At 32.3% G+C, this 19,334-nt stretch overlaps 1 protein-coding gene across 2 annotated transcripts in view; it reads right to left on the bottom strand.

Annotated features, from left to right (window-relative positions):
• The window catches only part of LOC148618746 (uncharacterized), a 230,942-nt gene that overhangs the window by 13,608 nt on the left and 198,000 nt on the right, over positions 1–19,334 (bottom strand). For both annotated transcript variants that reach the window (XM_088577926.1, XM_088577925.1), the window contains exons 145-161: positions 18,114–18,404; positions 17,481–17,629; positions 16,795–16,936; positions 14,551–14,654; positions 12,964–13,167; positions 12,268–12,442; positions 11,629–11,903; positions 8,975–9,130; positions 8,105–8,279; positions 7,469–7,617; positions 6,359–6,851; positions 5,782–5,990; positions 5,332–5,518; positions 4,945–5,115; positions 3,748–4,143; positions 2,723–2,873; positions 393–526 (exon numbers count right to left, since the gene is read on the bottom strand). In XM_088577926.1, coding sequence (XP_088434052.1) covers positions 393–526; positions 2,723–2,873; positions 3,748–4,143; positions 4,945–5,115; positions 5,332–5,518; positions 5,782–5,990; positions 6,359–6,851; positions 7,469–7,617; positions 8,105–8,279; positions 8,975–9,130; positions 11,629–11,903; positions 12,268–12,442; positions 12,964–13,167; positions 14,551–14,654; positions 16,795–16,936; positions 17,481–17,629; positions 18,114–18,404 — 3,561 coding nt within the window. The remainder of the gene's footprint in view (positions 1–392; positions 527–2,722; positions 2,874–3,747; positions 4,144–4,944; positions 5,116–5,331; positions 5,519–5,781; positions 5,991–6,358; positions 6,852–7,468; positions 7,618–8,104; positions 8,280–8,974; positions 9,131–11,628; positions 11,904–12,267; positions 12,443–12,963; positions 13,168–14,550; positions 14,655–16,794; positions 16,937–17,480; positions 17,630–18,113; positions 18,405–19,334) is intronic.

The following is a 19,334-nucleotide window of genomic DNA, read 5'->3' as shown; positions in this document are numbered from 1 at the left end:
CTCAGTACCAAAGTGAAATGCTATCACTCACAAAAATAAACAAAAATCAGAGGAAGTTTACCAGAATACAGAAATTGATCTTTGTGTATTATTTTTGAATTTGATTCAATAAAAATGTTGCGAAATTGTCCTTTCACCCGCCTCGCCTGAAAAACCCCCATGGGGATTTACAAAAGTTGGCAGGTATGTTTGAAGTTAATTTTACAGGAAATAAGATGGTACTTTAATTATTAGAGTAGGGAAAAAAGTTGCTCATTTGCTTTTGTTACTTTGTATGTATTATTTTAGTTACTTTATGTTCTTTGTTGTGTATGTCTGTTTTCCATGTCTGGTCTTTGTCCCTGGATTCAGTGGGACATACAAATGATTTCATTGACAAGACATATATTTACCAGGATTCCAGTGGATGAGAGTAAGTCTACTGTCTCTGTCTACTGATGTATTATAGTAAGTAATATTTACTGGTCCTGGCATTGGTAGATGTCCTATTGGAACCAGTGTAAAGGTAAACAAACTGGATGATACTCTGAATATAGAAACATTCCATTTTAAAATGCAAGCATCAGGTATACAAACTCATCCTGTAATTTAGCAAATTACAAATGCCTGCATATAACATACTAGTATCATCAGATACAAAATTAAGAGGAAACTACTTTAAAGATAAATGTTGGAACTTTAAGTGAAAATTTGTATTAAATTTGAACTCCTAGCTACACCACTGAATTACTATAATGTGTGATAGATAGTTTACAGGAGTTCTGTTAAAAATGAGGTTCCAAATTACAGGGGCCTTTTTTGGATGGTTTAGCAATCAAAGTTAAGTACCAGTCCACCAAGAATATAACGAAAGCAACCATATAGATGTTTACAAATCTTTTTGGAAAAATAAAAAAAACAAAACGAAACAAGAGGCTCCTAGGAGCCTGAATCGCTCACATTGTTAAAGTTTGTCTTTCAAGGGCAATAAATTTAACAAGGAGTTGTCCAACAATTTTGACTCAAAAAGACTTCGGTAGGACTTATCATAAGGATCATTTCAGTGATTGAAAGTTTCTATTATAGTTTTCAAGATATTGGCTGAAAACTATAAAAACAAATGCATTTTTTCATCTTTCAAGGGCAATAACTCTTACAAGAAGTCACCTGACAATTTTGAAACTGAAAACTTTTGAAGGCCTTATAAAAAGGATCATTTCAGCCATGGAACAAATTTGGCTAAACCTTAAGGTTTTGGAGATGTGGTCCTTGAACTGATCCGCGCAACAATTTGACGGATCGATGACCGTTGACCGATCTGGTCGCAGTTTTGTTATGGAAAATGAAGTAATATCTGTTCAAAATATAAGAGATGAGAATAAAGTATAAATTGATGTTTAGATCTATTACATTATGTAAATATGTGTAAAGTTGACAAAGAAAACAACAAAAACCGTAAAATACATTGTAAGTTCTGTGGTCATGTGATGCGATCACCAGTTTAATGGTTTGACGGATCGATGACTGACTGGAAACTGATCTGTGATCGATGACCGATCGAAATTTTAGTTGCATGGATTGGTTCAGGTATTGTATGCGAAAAAAACTACTGGCGGCCATGTTTTTCAATGGATCAAAAATCCCAACATCAATTCTATGCAGGATACCCCAAGGAACATTCATACCAAGTTTGGTTCCAATTGGTCCAGTAGTGTCAGAGGAGAAGAGTTTTGAAAAATGTTTGACTGCAAATCTTTCATAATACCTACTCAGTATATGCAGTAATTAAACAAAATTTCAGCAATATAGGTGTCAGGAAAATCTGAGTTCATTTGATATTTACAGCTCAATTTCAGTTGAATTCTACATGAAAAAGGACTGGGAAATTTACACAAACACTTGTTCCCCGTTTGACACTACAACTAGAAATTCTGTGAGTATGCTCACAAAGAAAATGTCCCCTGCTTCAAATGCACTTAAATGTATAACACATAAGTTCAATTATCTCCAACAATTTCATCAAAATTCCTTGAACTTTAGAGTTGTGCTTACAAGAAACATGGACAGATGGGCATACAAGGTGATTCCTTTTTAACCCCTAAACTTTCTTGATGGGGAAATATATAGTAAAAAATAATCTCTAAATACACAGCACTACTTAACACACACTGTGGTTTAATTCATTTTTATAGTTAAAGGAAGAAAGACACATTGGATACTTAAACTTGTGTTTCATAGGCCAATAAAATAAAAATAAAATCAGAAAGTTTCTGCATTTCCAGTAAGTTATCATTTAAGAAAAGCTGTCTTTGTCAAAATTCAATTCATTTTTGTAAGCGTTCTTTCTTTTGTGGACATTGTTTTAAAACACTGAGATTGAGAAAATATTCCTTGATACATAAGTTACTTTCATTAGGAATGCAATACATATGATACATTACTAACACTAAGAAAGAGTCTAACACTCATCTCTTATACAGTGTTCTGTGTACTGAAGTTAAGATGTCAGTCTAACACTCACCTCCCTATACAGTCTTCTGTGTACAGAAGTCAGGCTGTCAGTCTAACACTCACCTTCCTATACAGCGCTCTGTGTACAGAAGTCAGGTTGTCAGTATGTGTAGTAATCACCTCATATACAGTGTTCTATGTACAGAAGTCAGGGTGTCAGTATGTTCAGTACTCACCTTCTATAGAGTGTTCTATGTACATAAGTCAGGGTGTCAGTATGTTCAGTACTCACCTCCTATAGAGCATTCTATGTACTGAGGTCATTGTGTCATTAGGACTGACAATATAAGGTTTAAACTGAGTAGAGGAGACTGAATCATACACTGTATGCAAATCAGAGCTATCCAATGGTTCCATCAACAAACTTTGTCCAGGATTTAGACCTGTAATGACATTAAAATTAGGTAAAACACATTTATTAAGCTATTTCAAACCATATAACATTATTCTTCAGAGAGACTGGACTACCATAGTGATCTAGAAGTAGCCTGTTTGCATTGAGAGCAGATCATGGAGTTAATTCTTGGCAGTCATTACAAAGACTGTTAAGGTGACCTTTCATAGCAGCAAAACAGTTTCTACTTCTATTATGTCTTCAAAATAAAAACCCTTAGATTCTGAAAAGGTCACCTGAATAAAAGAGTAATCAAGGGAACAAAGGTTATAGCGGTAATCAAAAAAATGTAATCCAGGGAGAAAGACCAGACATGGAAAACAGACATACACAACAAGGAACATAAAGTAACTATAATCATACATAATAAGTAACAAAAGTAAATGAGCAACTCAGACTCCACTAAAAAAACTGGGAGCATGGACCAGGTGCACCGGTAGGGTAAGCGTCCTCTGCTTTTCTAGAAACAACCCGCCAAGTTAAAGTAGAATGAAGTGAAGTTAGATTCTACATGCAGTAACTGAATAAGTCAATCAGTATGTCTTATTTTAATAAGATTCAATGTAATAGTACACCTAACATTCTGTTTTAAATTTAGACTGAAATACAAGACACAACACATTTGGATGAAGTTATCTTAGATTATCACACAAGACACAACATGTTTGGGTGAAGTTATCTAAGATCACTACACAAGACACAACATGTTTGGTTGAAGTTATCTTAGATTATCACACAAGACACAACATGTTTGGATGAAGTTATCTTAGATTATCACACAAGACACAACATGTTTGGATGAAGTTATCTTAGATTATCACACAAGACACAATATGTTTGGGTGAAAATCTAACAGATCTTACCACTAGGAGTGCTAATAATCAGACTATCACTGATACTTCTCTTCTTCCTTCTACTGGTAGACATATCATATTCCATCTCTATAGGTTCACCATTAACAGAGGATTTCAGGACTGCTTTATCATCCATCACTGTCACTGATCCAAGAGATTTGTTACTACATAGCTCAGCATCATTACAGGCTCTCAGTGTAATAAACAATGTTCTCCCTGGTTCCATGTGGAATGTGTCCGATGTGGAGAGACTCTGGTCATGTCGTAATTCATGTAGATTATACAATTTGTATTGATTCATATAGAGAGATCCATTACGAATTAGAACCCTACCAGATATATTGACACTAACGTATGTACATGGAAAAATGTCATCTGTTGTCTTTGATGTACCTATACATATGTCTACAAAAATGTAAAAAAACATATCTCATGAAACTTCACCGTATTTCATTTTTAATAACAAGGGCATGTAATACAGCAAGTTACCTATAATAAAGGCAAACAAGTAAAGGGGAATATTTGGTTTTTATCAAATTCAGTTCTGAATTAAACTTAGTAAAATCAACATGGATATTTCATATCATGCAAGTAAATGAATGAACACTTCAAAAAGAAAACCTTTTTTTATTGTTTACCCACGTGTAACATGGAAATCTAAATGCGTTATGGAAACAAAATGTATTAATTCTGTCAAACTGGTGAATTAAGTAGTAGTCTTTGTAAGAATCATGCAAATTCTGCCAAATTGGAGAATCACATACTTGATTTTATTACATTTTTCTTTACAGAAGATATTAGCCATAATTGATCAACAGCTTAAATATTCCAACCATAAAAACCTTTTGTATCAAAACAACTTTTGACAAAAAGACTGTTGAAGTATATGGCCAAAAAACGTTGACAAACCTCCAAATAACGTAATTATTTATATTTGCATAAAATGATACTTTGAAAATATTTAACAGCTGATAAAACGTTTTTGTCTGGTTACAGTCATCATTCTACTACACAAACACAAAATAAATTTCAGTTAATAAGCTAAAATTTTATAAAATAAATAAGAGGACCAGAAGCTGGTATAAATGAATATACCTCCTTTCCATGTATCAAAGTAATGTCCATAACATACTATAAAAATCTGAGACTGAACAGTTGCTCATTTTTTTTCAATATTGCTAAAATATAATTTTTGTTAACAGCTACCATATCTATTGACTCCTTCCTCATTACTCAATTCAAAGGTGAAACCAATACTGGTTGGGTCAGTACCACGTTGAGCATCCATAGGGGTGACAGGACGGTCAAAACTCTTAGCTCCTACTACTGTTGTATTGATAGCCTCAGCATTAGGTGGTTCCAATAGAGCAATCACGCCTTTAAAAAACAACAAATTCTATATTGTCCCAGGAAATGTACAAGGAGTATGTTAAAGAGTATATACCATGTTACTCCACCTGACTTAACTGACCTCCTTACATGTAAAAGTTTGATCCTTATGACTTGATTTTTAAACTTAGAATATTTGTTTTAATACTTGTAACCCTTAAATATATTTACTAATTTGTTAATAGAAAATTTAAATATACTGACCTATATCATCATTCCACTGTGTAACTCTTCCAGCACCATTGATACACCTGATAGAGACATAGTATGTATGATTAGTCTCTAGTATACCTTCCAGTGAACTGTTAATACCAATCTGTCTAACTCCTATAGATGTGAAAGGCTGGATGTCTTCGGCACCAACTGTGCTTCCTATCGCCCAGAAATTTTCCTGTGATAAAAATTAAACAAGTTTAACATTAAATTGCAGTAAAAAATACCCTAACCTGTCTCGAAAAAGCATGCCTTAAAAAGTATAAGACATAAGCTAACCAAGACAATTAGAGAAAAAGAATCAAATTTGTCATTCTTAACTGACACTTTTCTGTGACATTTCTAATTTATGTAATCTTCAATATTTTACTGAATATGGTAAATAGTCTTCAGTTCAATGAAACAGCTATTTCAGTATTATATTGGCTACAATTAGCCTACCTTAACTAAGCTTTCTTCATCATAACAATACCAATAGGCCTTGATGGTATCACTGGAGGCCTGATACTTGACTGGTTTAAATTCCCCTTGGGTAACATCTATATAGATTTGTAACATGACATCTGGGTCAAATACTGGAGGGGTTAAGTCCACATAGAAACCATCTGAGGATGCCATAGCTGTCAACCCTGAACCAAGCTGTACTTTAACTGTAATGGACAAATTTAGCCATCTATATAGTACAATAAGTTATAATATATAATGAATTATTTTCTGTCCGAAATACATACAGAACTGATCCATTCTCAAGATTGATATGACTGTTCCTTAGGTATGAGAGTTGGAATCTTTTAAGCATGAAAAAACTATTCAAAAAACCTCATGCAAATGTTCATGTCTCAAGTTTAGACTTCCTTTGATCTTTTGAAAAAAAAAAAAAAAAAAAACAACAAAAAAACAAAAAAAAAAACCCTTTAAATCTCCGGAAAATCTCTCTTGTCCGTCGCCCTGTTTTAATAAGTATGTGCATTATTTAGAGTTCATACTAAACATTCAGAGAGGATGTACATAGCTGTACCTGTTAGATAGTAAGCAGCTGATTTATTATATTCATGACCTGTATCATTTTCTGCAAGTACATAAGGTTGAAGATCAAGGTCACTTAGAGTGAAGATCACAGTGGTGTGTTCCTCAATATCACATCCAGAATGACACTGTACCAGAGAACACTCAGGGTTACAGGGTATACAAGGCTTGTATATCTCACGGAAATCTACAACATCAGTCAGAAGTTTCTCTGAACCTATTCCTGCTTTGTACTTGATCACTGGGTTTGTTCCACCCCTGAATGGGTCTCCATAACGACATAAATTTCCAACCTTAGGTGGCATTACTAAGTCTTTATAGTAAGCTTTGACAGAAAACACATTAAAGAGATCAGTTGTATCTGGAACATAGTTGTTACGATTCCATACATGTAGGATAAGTTTGGTAGATATGCCTGGTGGTTCTATACCACAGAGTTCTGTTAATTCTGTGTCATCAACATACACTTCCATACACCAATTTATCTAAAAGTTTAGAAAAAAGATGATTTATGATAAAAGACTTATAATTTCTAAACACAAGTGATTAAACAGACATTTTTTTTTCTCAAATCATCATAAAGTTGTTTTTCTTTACATACGGACACCAGAATTAATCTTCATTGAGCAGCAAGGCAGGTGTCCTCTGAGGTCACTATTGGTTTTTATTGACTGGAGCTTTTCCTAGCTAAGATTACATGTTAATTTATGACGATGTTGTTCGTTTAGTCAAGATCTTCTTCGTATTGTTTTGTTCACTGATTTCCCCTAGTCAGACCTTCAGAGTTTCATTTCATAAATAGAAGTGGTTAAAGAGTGAAGAGATATATACATCTACCCTGAAGGATGTACATACTTATTTTGATACAAATCAACATGTAAATACTTTGAAATCTTTATAATATGCCCAGTCAATGAAAAAAAAAGAACATCTCATTAAAGGTTAAAATTAAAAACAAAAAAACAAGAAAAAAAAAACAAAAAACAAAAAACAAAAAAAAAACGCAGTTTTTATGTGTCCTGCACAATGCTAAGTACAAAGTTGAAAATAAATATATTGATGAGCTGATTATAATGAAGTATAACATATAAGAAATACTTACATTAACTTCATCATCTTTTTGAGGATTGACGACAATTCTATAAACATGATAATCTGCTGCAGGATCAAATGTCAAACCAACTTTGGCTTTCATCAGTCGCTGTGTGTTGTTGTATGCCTGACACCATGCTACTACCTGGGGAGTGTTACCTGTAATTAACCAAGTTTCAATAAAAAAGTAAGTATATTTACATTTGATAATGGTGACCTTCTAATCTAACTAGAAACTTTGTTCCCAGAGCAATCAGACATAATACAGACTTTTTATTAAGGTATTGGTACATCATATTTTTCCCAAGGAATATCAGAAGCAATTGCTGATACTACGGAACCCAGGATGCCCAAGAAAAATTAATGCTTCAACTTAAATCTTTGCACATTGCATCTTTCTGAATATCAAGTTGTAACACTGGTTTAATAAACGTGGAAGAAATGCTATTTATATCCTATGAAACAAGAGTAAAACAGAGTAGGGACTATTGACTCTTTAGTAAAAAAAATGTAGTTGGAACAAATGAATTATTCATAAAACAAAATGCAGTTTTAGCTGAAAGAGAAAAGCAATGCAAACTTACATGACTGTTGATAAAAATATTTTTACTATACATTGAAAAAAAAAAAAAGATAAAATTTAAACCTGACAAAATCTGGACACCACAAGCTCTCTGGGCTATTGGGATGTTTGTATCAATAGGTATTGTGACAACTGAGTCATCTGGGTTCTTTACTATATCGTATGGTGGTGACAGATCTGGTGTTGGTTGTGGTGTAGTTACAGTACTGTAGGATGAACAATTACAGATGGAACAACCCTACAAAAAACACAATATCCAATCCTATATATATATAAAACAAAATCTTAATTATTTCTTGTGTATTATCACTTATCACGTTCCAAGTAAATTCAGTAAAAATATATTACTCATTTACTTACTGGCAACTTTTCATTTTGTATAGTTATGAAATGCATGCATCATATATAGAATGAGTCAGTGACCAAAAAAATTAGTAAATTTAGCAGCAGATTGATTTTTTAGATCATATATGGCCATACTTTAAGTTACCATTAATATCATATATTGTTGATTTTGTTCAAGCAATACAAAAGCATAATAGCTTTGGAAACTATTTCACAGATTGAATTACGCTTATTAATGTCAATTGCATACTCTCTTTCATTTTTTCTTTAGTTTCAATAAATGCTAGTGTTATGTGATATTTTTCTATTAAGAAGGGTCATCCAAAGTGTAAAATCTTATCACCACATAAAAAAATGATCTATAATAAAAAACAAGGCCAAAATCTGCAGATATTTCTAGTTGTTGATTCTAGAATTACTTAAGAATGTTATAGAAGATGAACTGACAAATTTAAAATTCTTACAACTTTGTTGGTAAAGAGTTAAGACCTAATCAATAACCATCTACGTTTAAAATGTATTAGGCCAACCACAAGTTAGTAAACAATGATTATACAAATGAGTAAATAGTGTTGTAAATATGAATACCTGTGGAATAGGGACATCCAGACAACAGTCACATATATTCTGAGTCCAGTCCTCTTCTGTGATATAATCATATGGAGCTATACCATCGTCAGGACCATCCCAGAATGTAATTCCAGTCACTGGTATACCTTCTCCTCCAGCAGCCTTTACAGTAATCTATAATAAAATCATAACTGTGCCACATATATTTGTTTCATATGATGAACAGTTTTGAAAACCTATACCTAGTATAGAAAAAAAAACATTAAGTTGCACTCTGTCGTGCTAAGCATACCCCTACTTGTACAGGAAGTTGATATTAAAGAGCAACCAAAATTACTCACAATTGACGGCTTATCTTCATGAAGCCACACATCAAATATGAAATCAATCCATCCATTGGGAGCAGAGATTTTTTTTAAAGAAAATTCTCTATATTATTCAATACAGTGAAAAATGGCAGTCTCACAAAACAGGAAGTTGACATCGAAGAGCAATCAAAATTTTAAAAAATAAATGCCTCATCTATATGGAGCCACACACCAAGTTTTAATTAATCCATCAAATAGAAGCCAAGAAAACTGTAATGAAAAATTTGCATGCACAGACTGAATGACTGATGAACATAGGTATTCCAATATACCATCCACTTGTTGAGGGGGGGTATAAATATCATATAAGCTTAAGATTTATCAATATTTGGGCATCAAACGAGATATTAAATTACATCCAACCAAGTTGCGGAACAATAAACTATACACAGATTATCAAAATCATAACAAGGGTAAATGTTTAAAGCAGAAATGAGAACAACTAGAAACAGAGGGAGGAAAGGATTCTTCCTGATAATTTCCCCTGGAATACAATGTTACAAACTTTGTTTATTTTAACCATATGATGATAATATAAACATAATTTTTCAACAGGAAACTAATGTTACGTAAGTCTGAAATGAACTCACACAATATGAAATATCTACCGTATTTTCCGGACTACAAGTCGATATTTTTTTTCAGCAAAGTGTCAACCTCGACTTATCGTCCACTTCGACTTATATAAGGATTTTTCAGGAAAAAATGCTCATCTGTAATGCATTTCATTACATTTGTTTAGTTCGTTTTTATTGTTTTAAATCAAAATTTGTGGTAAACTGCAATCAAAGAAAGCCATCACTCAAATCAGTGATTGAATTTGAATATTATTGATCATTGCTGCTGTCCTTTATGAATGAATATGATGATGTTAAAAAAAAAAAACTTTGAAATTGTTAAAATATATAAACAAACTCTAGAAGATACATTATCAAAACTCTTTTTTAATTGGAAAGACATTATCAAGTGTTCTGGAGTTATCAGTCCTTTAATATGCAAATTTTTACCCATTTACAGTAAGTTGTAACACATTCGCACAAGACTCAAATCTTAATTAATTAAGGTGTTATCTAAATGGCTAATTGAAACCAAATTTGCAGGTAACAATTATTTTTCACTGTATTTTGTAATACCAGGTTATATTGCTTATTAATTACCGACCTTAATTATGACCAATTTATCAAATGAATTTCCTGCTTATTTCACAAATGGGTGCCCACGTTTGACATGTTAACGATTTTGTACACCTGATGATCTAAGGTTTTAGAGCTGTTGATAAATAATTGAACTCATGGACAACTTTAACAAAAACACAAATATTAATTTAATTCAGAATTATTATACTTCGCAACATCGCTGGAATAGTATGCTGTTGAAAACACACCGCTAAATTCATATTTTCGCTGACACCTACGATATAAATGCACACATCTGACCCTTGACTCATCTGCCGAATTCGACTTATCTATGTTTTTTTCGGCGATTTTGTTCAAAATTAGGTAATTCAACTTATAGTCCGGAAAATACGGTATATAAAACTTCTGTAAAATAATAAGTTGCTGTAATAAGTGGTAGTAGAGAAGAGAAAATCTGAAATCTAACTATATGCTCAAAACAAAGTTATGCTTCTCCTTATGAAATTAAATCCTACAATATGGTATATGTATAGAAAACCTCTATCAAATAATCAAGTAACCATGATCAGTAGTTTAAGCTAAAACTATTTCAACCAAGGTGTAGACAGATGGACAGACAAATGTATGTAAAAGACATACTGTGCCAAATATCTAACCTAACATGTTCTTATATTAGTATTAATTTATTATAAAAAAACTTTAATATAAAAAAATCCTTCAAAATCTGTTATCATATAAGCAATCACCTGAAAATCCAAGAAGAGGAAGATGACAATTGTTCAAAACAGCACAACTTGATACCAAAAAGGTTTGTCCTAAATATTTAATCTTGATAATTATTTGTACTTTAGTAAGTTTGAAAAGGTTTCATTAACCATCTAAAAAAATGCTACTAGACAATTTAGAACGATGGACAAACACCAGTCAACTCAATAGAAGGGTATCACATAATACCACTATGAAGTGTCAGGGTATCACATAATACCATCCCACAATGAAGTGGAAGGGTATCACATAATACCATCCCACAATGAAGTGGAAGGGTATCACATAATACCATCCCACAATGAAGTGGAAGGGTATCACATAACACCACAATGAAGTGGCAGGGTATCACATAATACCACAATAAAGTGGCAGGGTATCAAAATGAACACTGAATATCAACCTTGTAAGTTCCACCATTCCCCAAATCTGCTGGTCTCATATATGCACCAGTAAACATTTGTTTCTTGTTGACATCTCTGGCTAGTTTTATACTGATAGCATTATCATGGATCAAATTATGAATATTCTCCTGTCTGTGAACCAGGGACCAGTCTTGACCACTAGGATCTCTGAAACCTATCTGTTGAAGCTTAGACCACAAAGGATCATCAACCATAGATATGGTCTGAACTGGACAAGGAAGACCATTTGGATTGGCAAGGTGAAGGAATGAACCTGGTAAAATGAATAACAATAAATTAGAAAGAAATCAACATCAAGTGAGATTTATTTCTGTTGACTTCCTAATGCAAAAAAAGTATCAACATCCTGTCCACCAAATGCCAGCTATCTCTGAGATTAGTTAAGCAAACATGATTTTATAAGGCTAACATGAAAAAGGAAATCTAGCAAAATCAAAAGTAAACATATAGAAAAAAAAAATGAAATAGTCAATAGATACGGAAAGGTAAAACTTTATATTAAATTTGAAGAAAACTGTCTGGTTAAGTTGTTTAACCTGACTTTTTTAGGCTGTTCTGAACTGTACATATTAGCACTGATTTCTAGAATGACAGAAAGTCTATACAATGTAGATTACCTGTGACAGTAGATGCAGATCCAAACCAGACTCTGTCATTGAGGAAGTCTATTCCATCCACAACATGTCCTGAGGTAGGTTCTGTGGCATCATATAGTATTGGGGAAGATACAGTATCTACTGTAAGTCTGGCATTGTTTGTTGCTCGTAGCTTTACTATGTAAGGTGTCTTTTCCTACATAAAATATGTATATAATGATCAGTGTTTATTTAAACTAAAACCAGTGCTTTGAAGTATAGAATGTAAATGTTGCAGAAAACTGCCCGCAGTCATTTGAACAAGATGGGATCCAGTGGTCTGAACTAAAAATTCATCGTAAAAATTGGTGTCAACTATTAGTTGACAGGATAATGACTAAAGATTAAAACACTATGTATTGTATCCTCTTTTGATTTTTCACCTCATACCTCTTTAACTTATTTATTTTTTTATCTCGTATGGCTGGAGTGCACATAAAGGGACATCCATTTTACAATAAAATTTTACCTGTTCTATGGTACTTTTATTCTAAATACCTTGGAAAATAGTTCCCTCTTTTACTGAATGTTTTCTTTTCAAACTATATATTGATAGAAGTCTATATGCTGAAAATTTTGGAATGAAGAATATAGTTTGAAATTACAACCTGTAATGTATATATCATATACAAAAAAATTAAATCAATCAACGAAGTAAAAGGTAATTTGCCTCTTTACCTGAAGCTGGAGATCTGTGAAGGTGTATTGTGAATAGTTTGAAGTTAAAGTTATCCAGTTCACCATCAGTGCTTCAGTACTTTGATTAGAACAAGCAGACAAATTCCATAATGAGACCTGATAGGATGATATGGATGACTGGATATCAATGAATCCTTCCCAAGTAACTGTTATTCTTTCATTGTATGGGGTGTATGTCACAGCCTGTAAAAAATGTATTATTAATGTGATCTTTAACTAGGTAAATAAGGTATATAACATATTTAAGTAGCAGTCTTTGTAAGAATCATGCAAAATCTGAAAAATATGATGCACCCCAAAAAGGCTACATATTTTTTATTTTTGTAATTAAGTTGTTTTATGGGGCTATAGTATGAAATGTGTAAATATTCATTCAGATCTGCCTGCTCTCAGGAGATAATCAACATTGAAAATCCAATCGATTCTATTGTGTATGAGTTGTCTCCCTTAATTTTGAATTCTACAGTGCATTCTATATAATTTTTATCTTGTAAGAACATTGGTTATATGAAAAACTGAATGTTAATTTCTGTTTACTATGACAATTCAAACAAAATATCAAAAATAAAAATATGTAGGCTTTTTACCCATGAATCACATTTTGCATGATTCTTAGCTAGACGCTACTTAAAATATATGGCTTTACTACACAAGTGATAAGCTAGTTCTCTTTTTAATTAGTGTTATAATCCCACGTCTCTAAATCAACATGAAATGAAAAATATCTATATATAAAAGTTTTAAATAGTAGTCTGTACGAATCATGCAAATTTTGCAATATGTGATACACCTCCAGAAAGGCTACACATTTTTATTTTTGTCATGAAGTTCCTTTATAGGTCTATATGATGAAATGTATAATTATTCATTAAAATCTACCTGCTCTTATGAGATAATTTACATTGAAAATTCAGCAGTTTCCAATTTATTTTAGTGTAATTTTCAGAGTTATCTCCCTTAATTTTGAATTCTACAGTACATTCTATATAATTTTTATCTCCTTAGAACATGGGTTCTGTGAAAAGCCACTTGTTATTATCTGTTTACCTCAGCATTTAAACAAAACATCAAAAAATAAAAATATAACCATAAATCACATTTTGCATGATTCTTAGATGGAGTACTACAAATAATAAACTTAAAGTTATTAAACCAAGTGTAGATGATCAACAGTTTTGTGTCATGATACATTTCTTTATTAAAGTCATATAATTAGAAATACTGTGAGCAATTGCACAAAGAAAATACCCCTGCACCAAATGGATTTAAATATTTAATGTAAAAGTTTGACCATCTTTCTTTGTTGGAGACCTCCCACAGTAATTACATTTCTTCATACATATGAAGCTCAATTCACCAAAACCATTTGAGCAGTTGCACTGAAAAGAAATGTGGATAGGCAGACTGAATGATTTCTGTATATCCCCCCTATACAAGAAGAAATTATTAAAATCTGTATGCAGTATTAAATAATACTAAAGTTAAAACTAAATCAACCATGGAACCATTGGATACATTTAAAATGAGAAGCATTAATGTGGAGTTCAAATTATCAACATTACAAACCATATTATAATCAGGTCCAACAGTAATTTCTCCCATAAGGGGTGGAGATGAATCAACCAGGATCTCATGCTGGGCCAAACTACATTCTCCTGACTTGTCTGTCCCTGGAAAACAACACAGATATGGTGTGTTTTTTAAATTATAAGTATTCTTCAAGATATAATTAAAAACATCCCCCTTTGTTTACTGGGGATATAATAATAACGACTGAAATTTAAGAACTGGTATATTAGTATGTTTTTATGAAAGATTTTAAGAACATTATTATGCATGCTTAAATACTCGTGTCCCTTAACTAGATACACTTTCAGAAAACAACCTCACATAAACAGATTCCTGAAAAAATTCATACCATGGAAGATTTTATAGTTATATGCACTTCATCTACCATGAAGTTTGAAGGAAATTTGATAAAATATGGAGTCTGTAAGCAGGATGGCACGCATAGTTAAATACAGTAAGTTCTGAAAGTTCTTTTACATTTGAAGAAAAATCAGGACAAAAAATAAACTGGGTGCCTAGCTTGACATGTTTATGATATCGTATACCTGATGATCTAAGGCTTAAGAGCAATTGACATGCAATTCAATAAAAATTATTGAACTCGCAGACAAAGTACACTTTAACAAAAATACAAATATACATTTAATTCAGAAATACTATACAAAGTAATCGCTGGAATAATACGTTGTTAAAAGCAAATCATTTAACTCGGATCTCTGCTTACACCTACAATATAAATGCACACGTCTGATCCTTGACTTATCTACGTTTTTTTTTTTGCCGATTTTGGTTAAACTTAGGTAATTAGACTTAAAGTCCGCAAAATACGGTAAATTAAATTTTGTTGTTTTTTTTTTTTCTTAAAAAAAAAAGTATCTCTTCCTGTTCTGTGAAATAGAAAAAAGGTAATTGAGCTTCATTAAGTAACTAGATAACATTATGAGGAAAAAGAACCCCCTAAGCCTAAGTAAAGTGAATTATGAATATTTTTGATGATTAAAATCATATAGAAAATTTAAGCTGATCTAACCTCATGCCAAATACAAAATTCTTACACCACACAACAACAAATTCACAGCTGAGACATGAATATCTATTTCAAAATCAGTAACTTGACCTGAAGTCGAAATTCAAGATCAAAGGTCATCAACCATGGTACATGACACATTGACTTGAGCTGATCATATCAAAAGCCTACAACTTAAGTCAACAAAGTTACAGCCCAAGATTTGTTACGGATGGACAGACAGATTGCTACAGGGTGTCCGCCACATAGTGGAGGGGCCTTACAAAGAAACATCTGTTAAACTGCCAAAACCTTAATGCTTAAGCAAGGCTACAAGTACTTTTGTATACTAAGATACCTACCAAGCTTCATAAGATTTGGTTGAATAGTTTTAGTTGAGTTGCAATAAACAAGCTGCCTCAGTTGTTCATTTTAGATATTTTCAAAGTTCCAAGGGACATCAGGGACGATTTTACGATGTCAATAAACAAAGCAGAAATTGGCAAAATTGGAAGTAAGTATGCAGTAAAAAAAAATCATAACAGTACTACCTGGATTTGAAATAGCAAAAAAAGAATCATCCATTGGACAAAACCCTCACAAAATTTGAGGATAAAAATTTCCCAGATACATGTACAACAACACACTATGTCCTCAATACCTACAAAGTTTCATGAAATAAAATTCAGTTACTAGTTTCTGAGGAACTACACTTACAATCTACTCAACAGCATGATGAAATTTCAGAGTTCAAAGGGGCATTACTCCCACAAAATTTAGCAAAAAAAATCTTAATTTTATGCATATCATGTCCTAACTACCTACAAAGTTTTATGATATTTGGTGCAGCAGTCCTGAAGAAATGCATTTTAAACCTGTTTCAGTGTTACATTTCATGATGTTTCAAAGTTCAAAGGGGTGTAACTCCAACAAAGTTCAGTGGATCAAAAATTGTTGTAAAAATGCATAACAACATGTCCTCATTTCCTACAATGTTCAATGATATTTGGTGCAGAAGTTTCTGAGAAGTTGAGCTTACAAAATTGTGACACGCTGACAGACAGATGAACAAAACAATGTCTCCCCACCAAAGTGAAGTTTTAACTTAGTCTGGTCTGATGAATAATAAATAATGCCAAGAAACAGTAATCAGCAAATTGAGACTTAGAAAATTAATTAAAAAAAATAAAATTAGAACTATAATTAAATAACAATGTGAAATACTGTGTACCTACCAAACACATAGACAATATAAGTATTTCCAGGTTGTAAGTCGAGATTCTCCACCTTGTAGAATGTGTTCTGGTTGATGTTAGATACAGAGAAAATATTAAACAGTTCTGATTTCTCTTCTTCTGTAGCTTTACCTCCATCAATCTTAAATAAAAATTATATTGAAAAAAGTATGGAAGACTTAAACATAAACCATAACAAAATCCAATACTGAAAATGGTTTACCTTTGTATAAGACATGACAAAAAGCTATCATCTATTCTAGTGATATACTAAAATATAAGTCCAAGAGATTTCAATTCAATTCCTCCAAAGTCAAAACTCTTACTTCAGAGCACAATCTTTCAAACTTGTCCATACTTGGAAGTCAGAAGAATTATACTTGATAGCTTGCTATTTGAATCTTAATATAGTTTCTTCAAACTCACCCATGACAAAGTGATCATTGAAAATTGTAATCTACTACATAACTAAGATCTCCTGAAAATTCTATGCAAAAGCAGTCTAAATGAACTTCTACCTTGGTTTTTAACTTAAAGAAATGTACATCAGGTTAAAAAGTTGCATTTGAAGATGGAAAATAGTATAAAAGATTGAGGAAACTTAAAACACTTCAGATGCTAGAAGTGGGAAAGTCGGAAAATCCCTAACGCCCAACCTAAACTGGAGCAGTGACAATATTACTTACATAGCGTTTACAGTCAGTTCCATTGACCCCTGAATGGTTTGATACAGCTACATAGTACATCAGTATGTCTAGTTTAGAATAAAAACCTTCAAACTGTATATCTAAGTAAGTATCAGTGTTGACATAGTCATCCATTTTTATAGTACCAGCTGTAAAAGAAAGAGTTATCCCATGTACCATAAGAAATCAGACTTCTCTACTCTGCAAAGGAATATACTTAATACTCAATACTGCTACACTAAGATTCTTTATAAAGAATATGTCAAATAATTTTGCCTAACCTATTGAGGTTCAGCAGACTTTGAAGAATCTCTCTCTTACTATGGGCTATATTATTTTTGTTGTCGGTGCCTTTCAGAGCTTACTTGTAAGTGTGTTTACATTTGTTTAAAACTTTCTGGTGATCTCTGAAAATATTTACTACCGGTATGTTGGATTTATGTTATATGATGGTACAATTGTTACCTTTCACCGAATTAGTTCTTATTTTTCACTGTAATTATGTTTCCTTTTCCCTTATAAGAAGTTATACTTTTTAAAAAGTAGTTAAATTTCTTGACTTTATTTAATTTTATCAAGCAATAAAACAGATCTATATCATGTGAGAAAAAAAAAAAAAAAAAAAACACTCACGAGTGACTCCACCGTCATATCCCACATGGAATCCATTGGATGTAACCATAGCAACCGAATGAGAAGCACTGTAGGCCTTGACAGTAAAGTAATACATTCCAGTTCCTGGTGTAAGGTTGAGGTCATAGAAGGTTACAGTTTTATCTTTACCCACATTAGTAAAGGGCACAATATTGTCACGAGTCTCTGGGAATCTTCTGTCTGTTCCCAATGCAACCTCATAAAATTCTACTGCCTGGTTCTTGTCCTGGTTCTTTATATCATATTCATTTGTCTGAATTCCAGGATTACCTGCAGAAAAAGATTACTGAAAATTTAGAATTTTTGAAATAATGACCATTCCATCTTGATGGTAACAAAGACTTACTGAATCCATTCTATTTTTCATATCGATAGCCCAATAAGGACATTTTGTGATCCTTCCACTGACACAGTCTTATGTGGGAGATTTTTGTTTAATAAAAAAAAAATACATACTTATTATACACTCATTAATTGAAAAGGCAGATTTTCAAAACAAAAATAATGACTTTGATTGCTACTGAAAATCTTTTTGCTTACAAGAAAAAAAGTTCTTATCAGACAACAGATCCCATTCAACCACCTAGGATAAAAATTGGCAGCAATTTTGTTGTTGTAAAAATCAATTAATAAGTATTTTTCACAGAAACTATAATTTTTTTACTAAAAACCTCCCAAAAATCTGAACATTTCTGTGGGAATCACTATCTCCCCTCCTAATGTGGGAAGGTTGACAGGTATAGGACATTTCCCCTCAAAATTACCTTAAATTTTTTTTACTCCTTAAACTTAAAAAAAAAATCTTTTTTTTTTCTCATGTAAAGCTTAATATCTGCTGCCACAAAATGCAGCTATATGTTTTAGATACCTTTATTTCCATCCATAGGAAGATAAATATGCACTTGACAACCAAGAAGAAATAGTTCTATAACTGTAATAGAACTTTAAATTTCAGAGATTTAAACATCGTAATGAAAATTAAACCAGTCAAAATCTGAGAACATAATACACCAAGGTTGGACCATTACATTAAAAAACAAAAGGCTCTTCGCTCACCTGGAAAACCTTGCCCTATTAACAAAGTAAGTAAAGGTATCATGCTTTTTTATACCATGCTTGACAAAAAATGTTTAAAAAAAGCATATACTGATGAAGTTCAACTGAGTACCTAAGTCACTGTAAAATATTGGAAATGCGTTA

The sequence above is a fragment of the Perna viridis genome, chromosome 4, assembly GCF_037379345.1.
Source record: "Perna viridis isolate PV_CMFRI_1.1 ecotype Kerala chromosome 4, ASM3737934v1, whole genome shotgun sequence".
Lineage (NCBI taxonomy): Eukaryota > Metazoa > Mollusca > Bivalvia > Mytilida > Mytilidae > Perna > Perna viridis.
The sequence above is the reverse complement of the archived record's forward strand: the minus strand, read 5'-3'. Positions and strand labels throughout refer to the sequence as shown.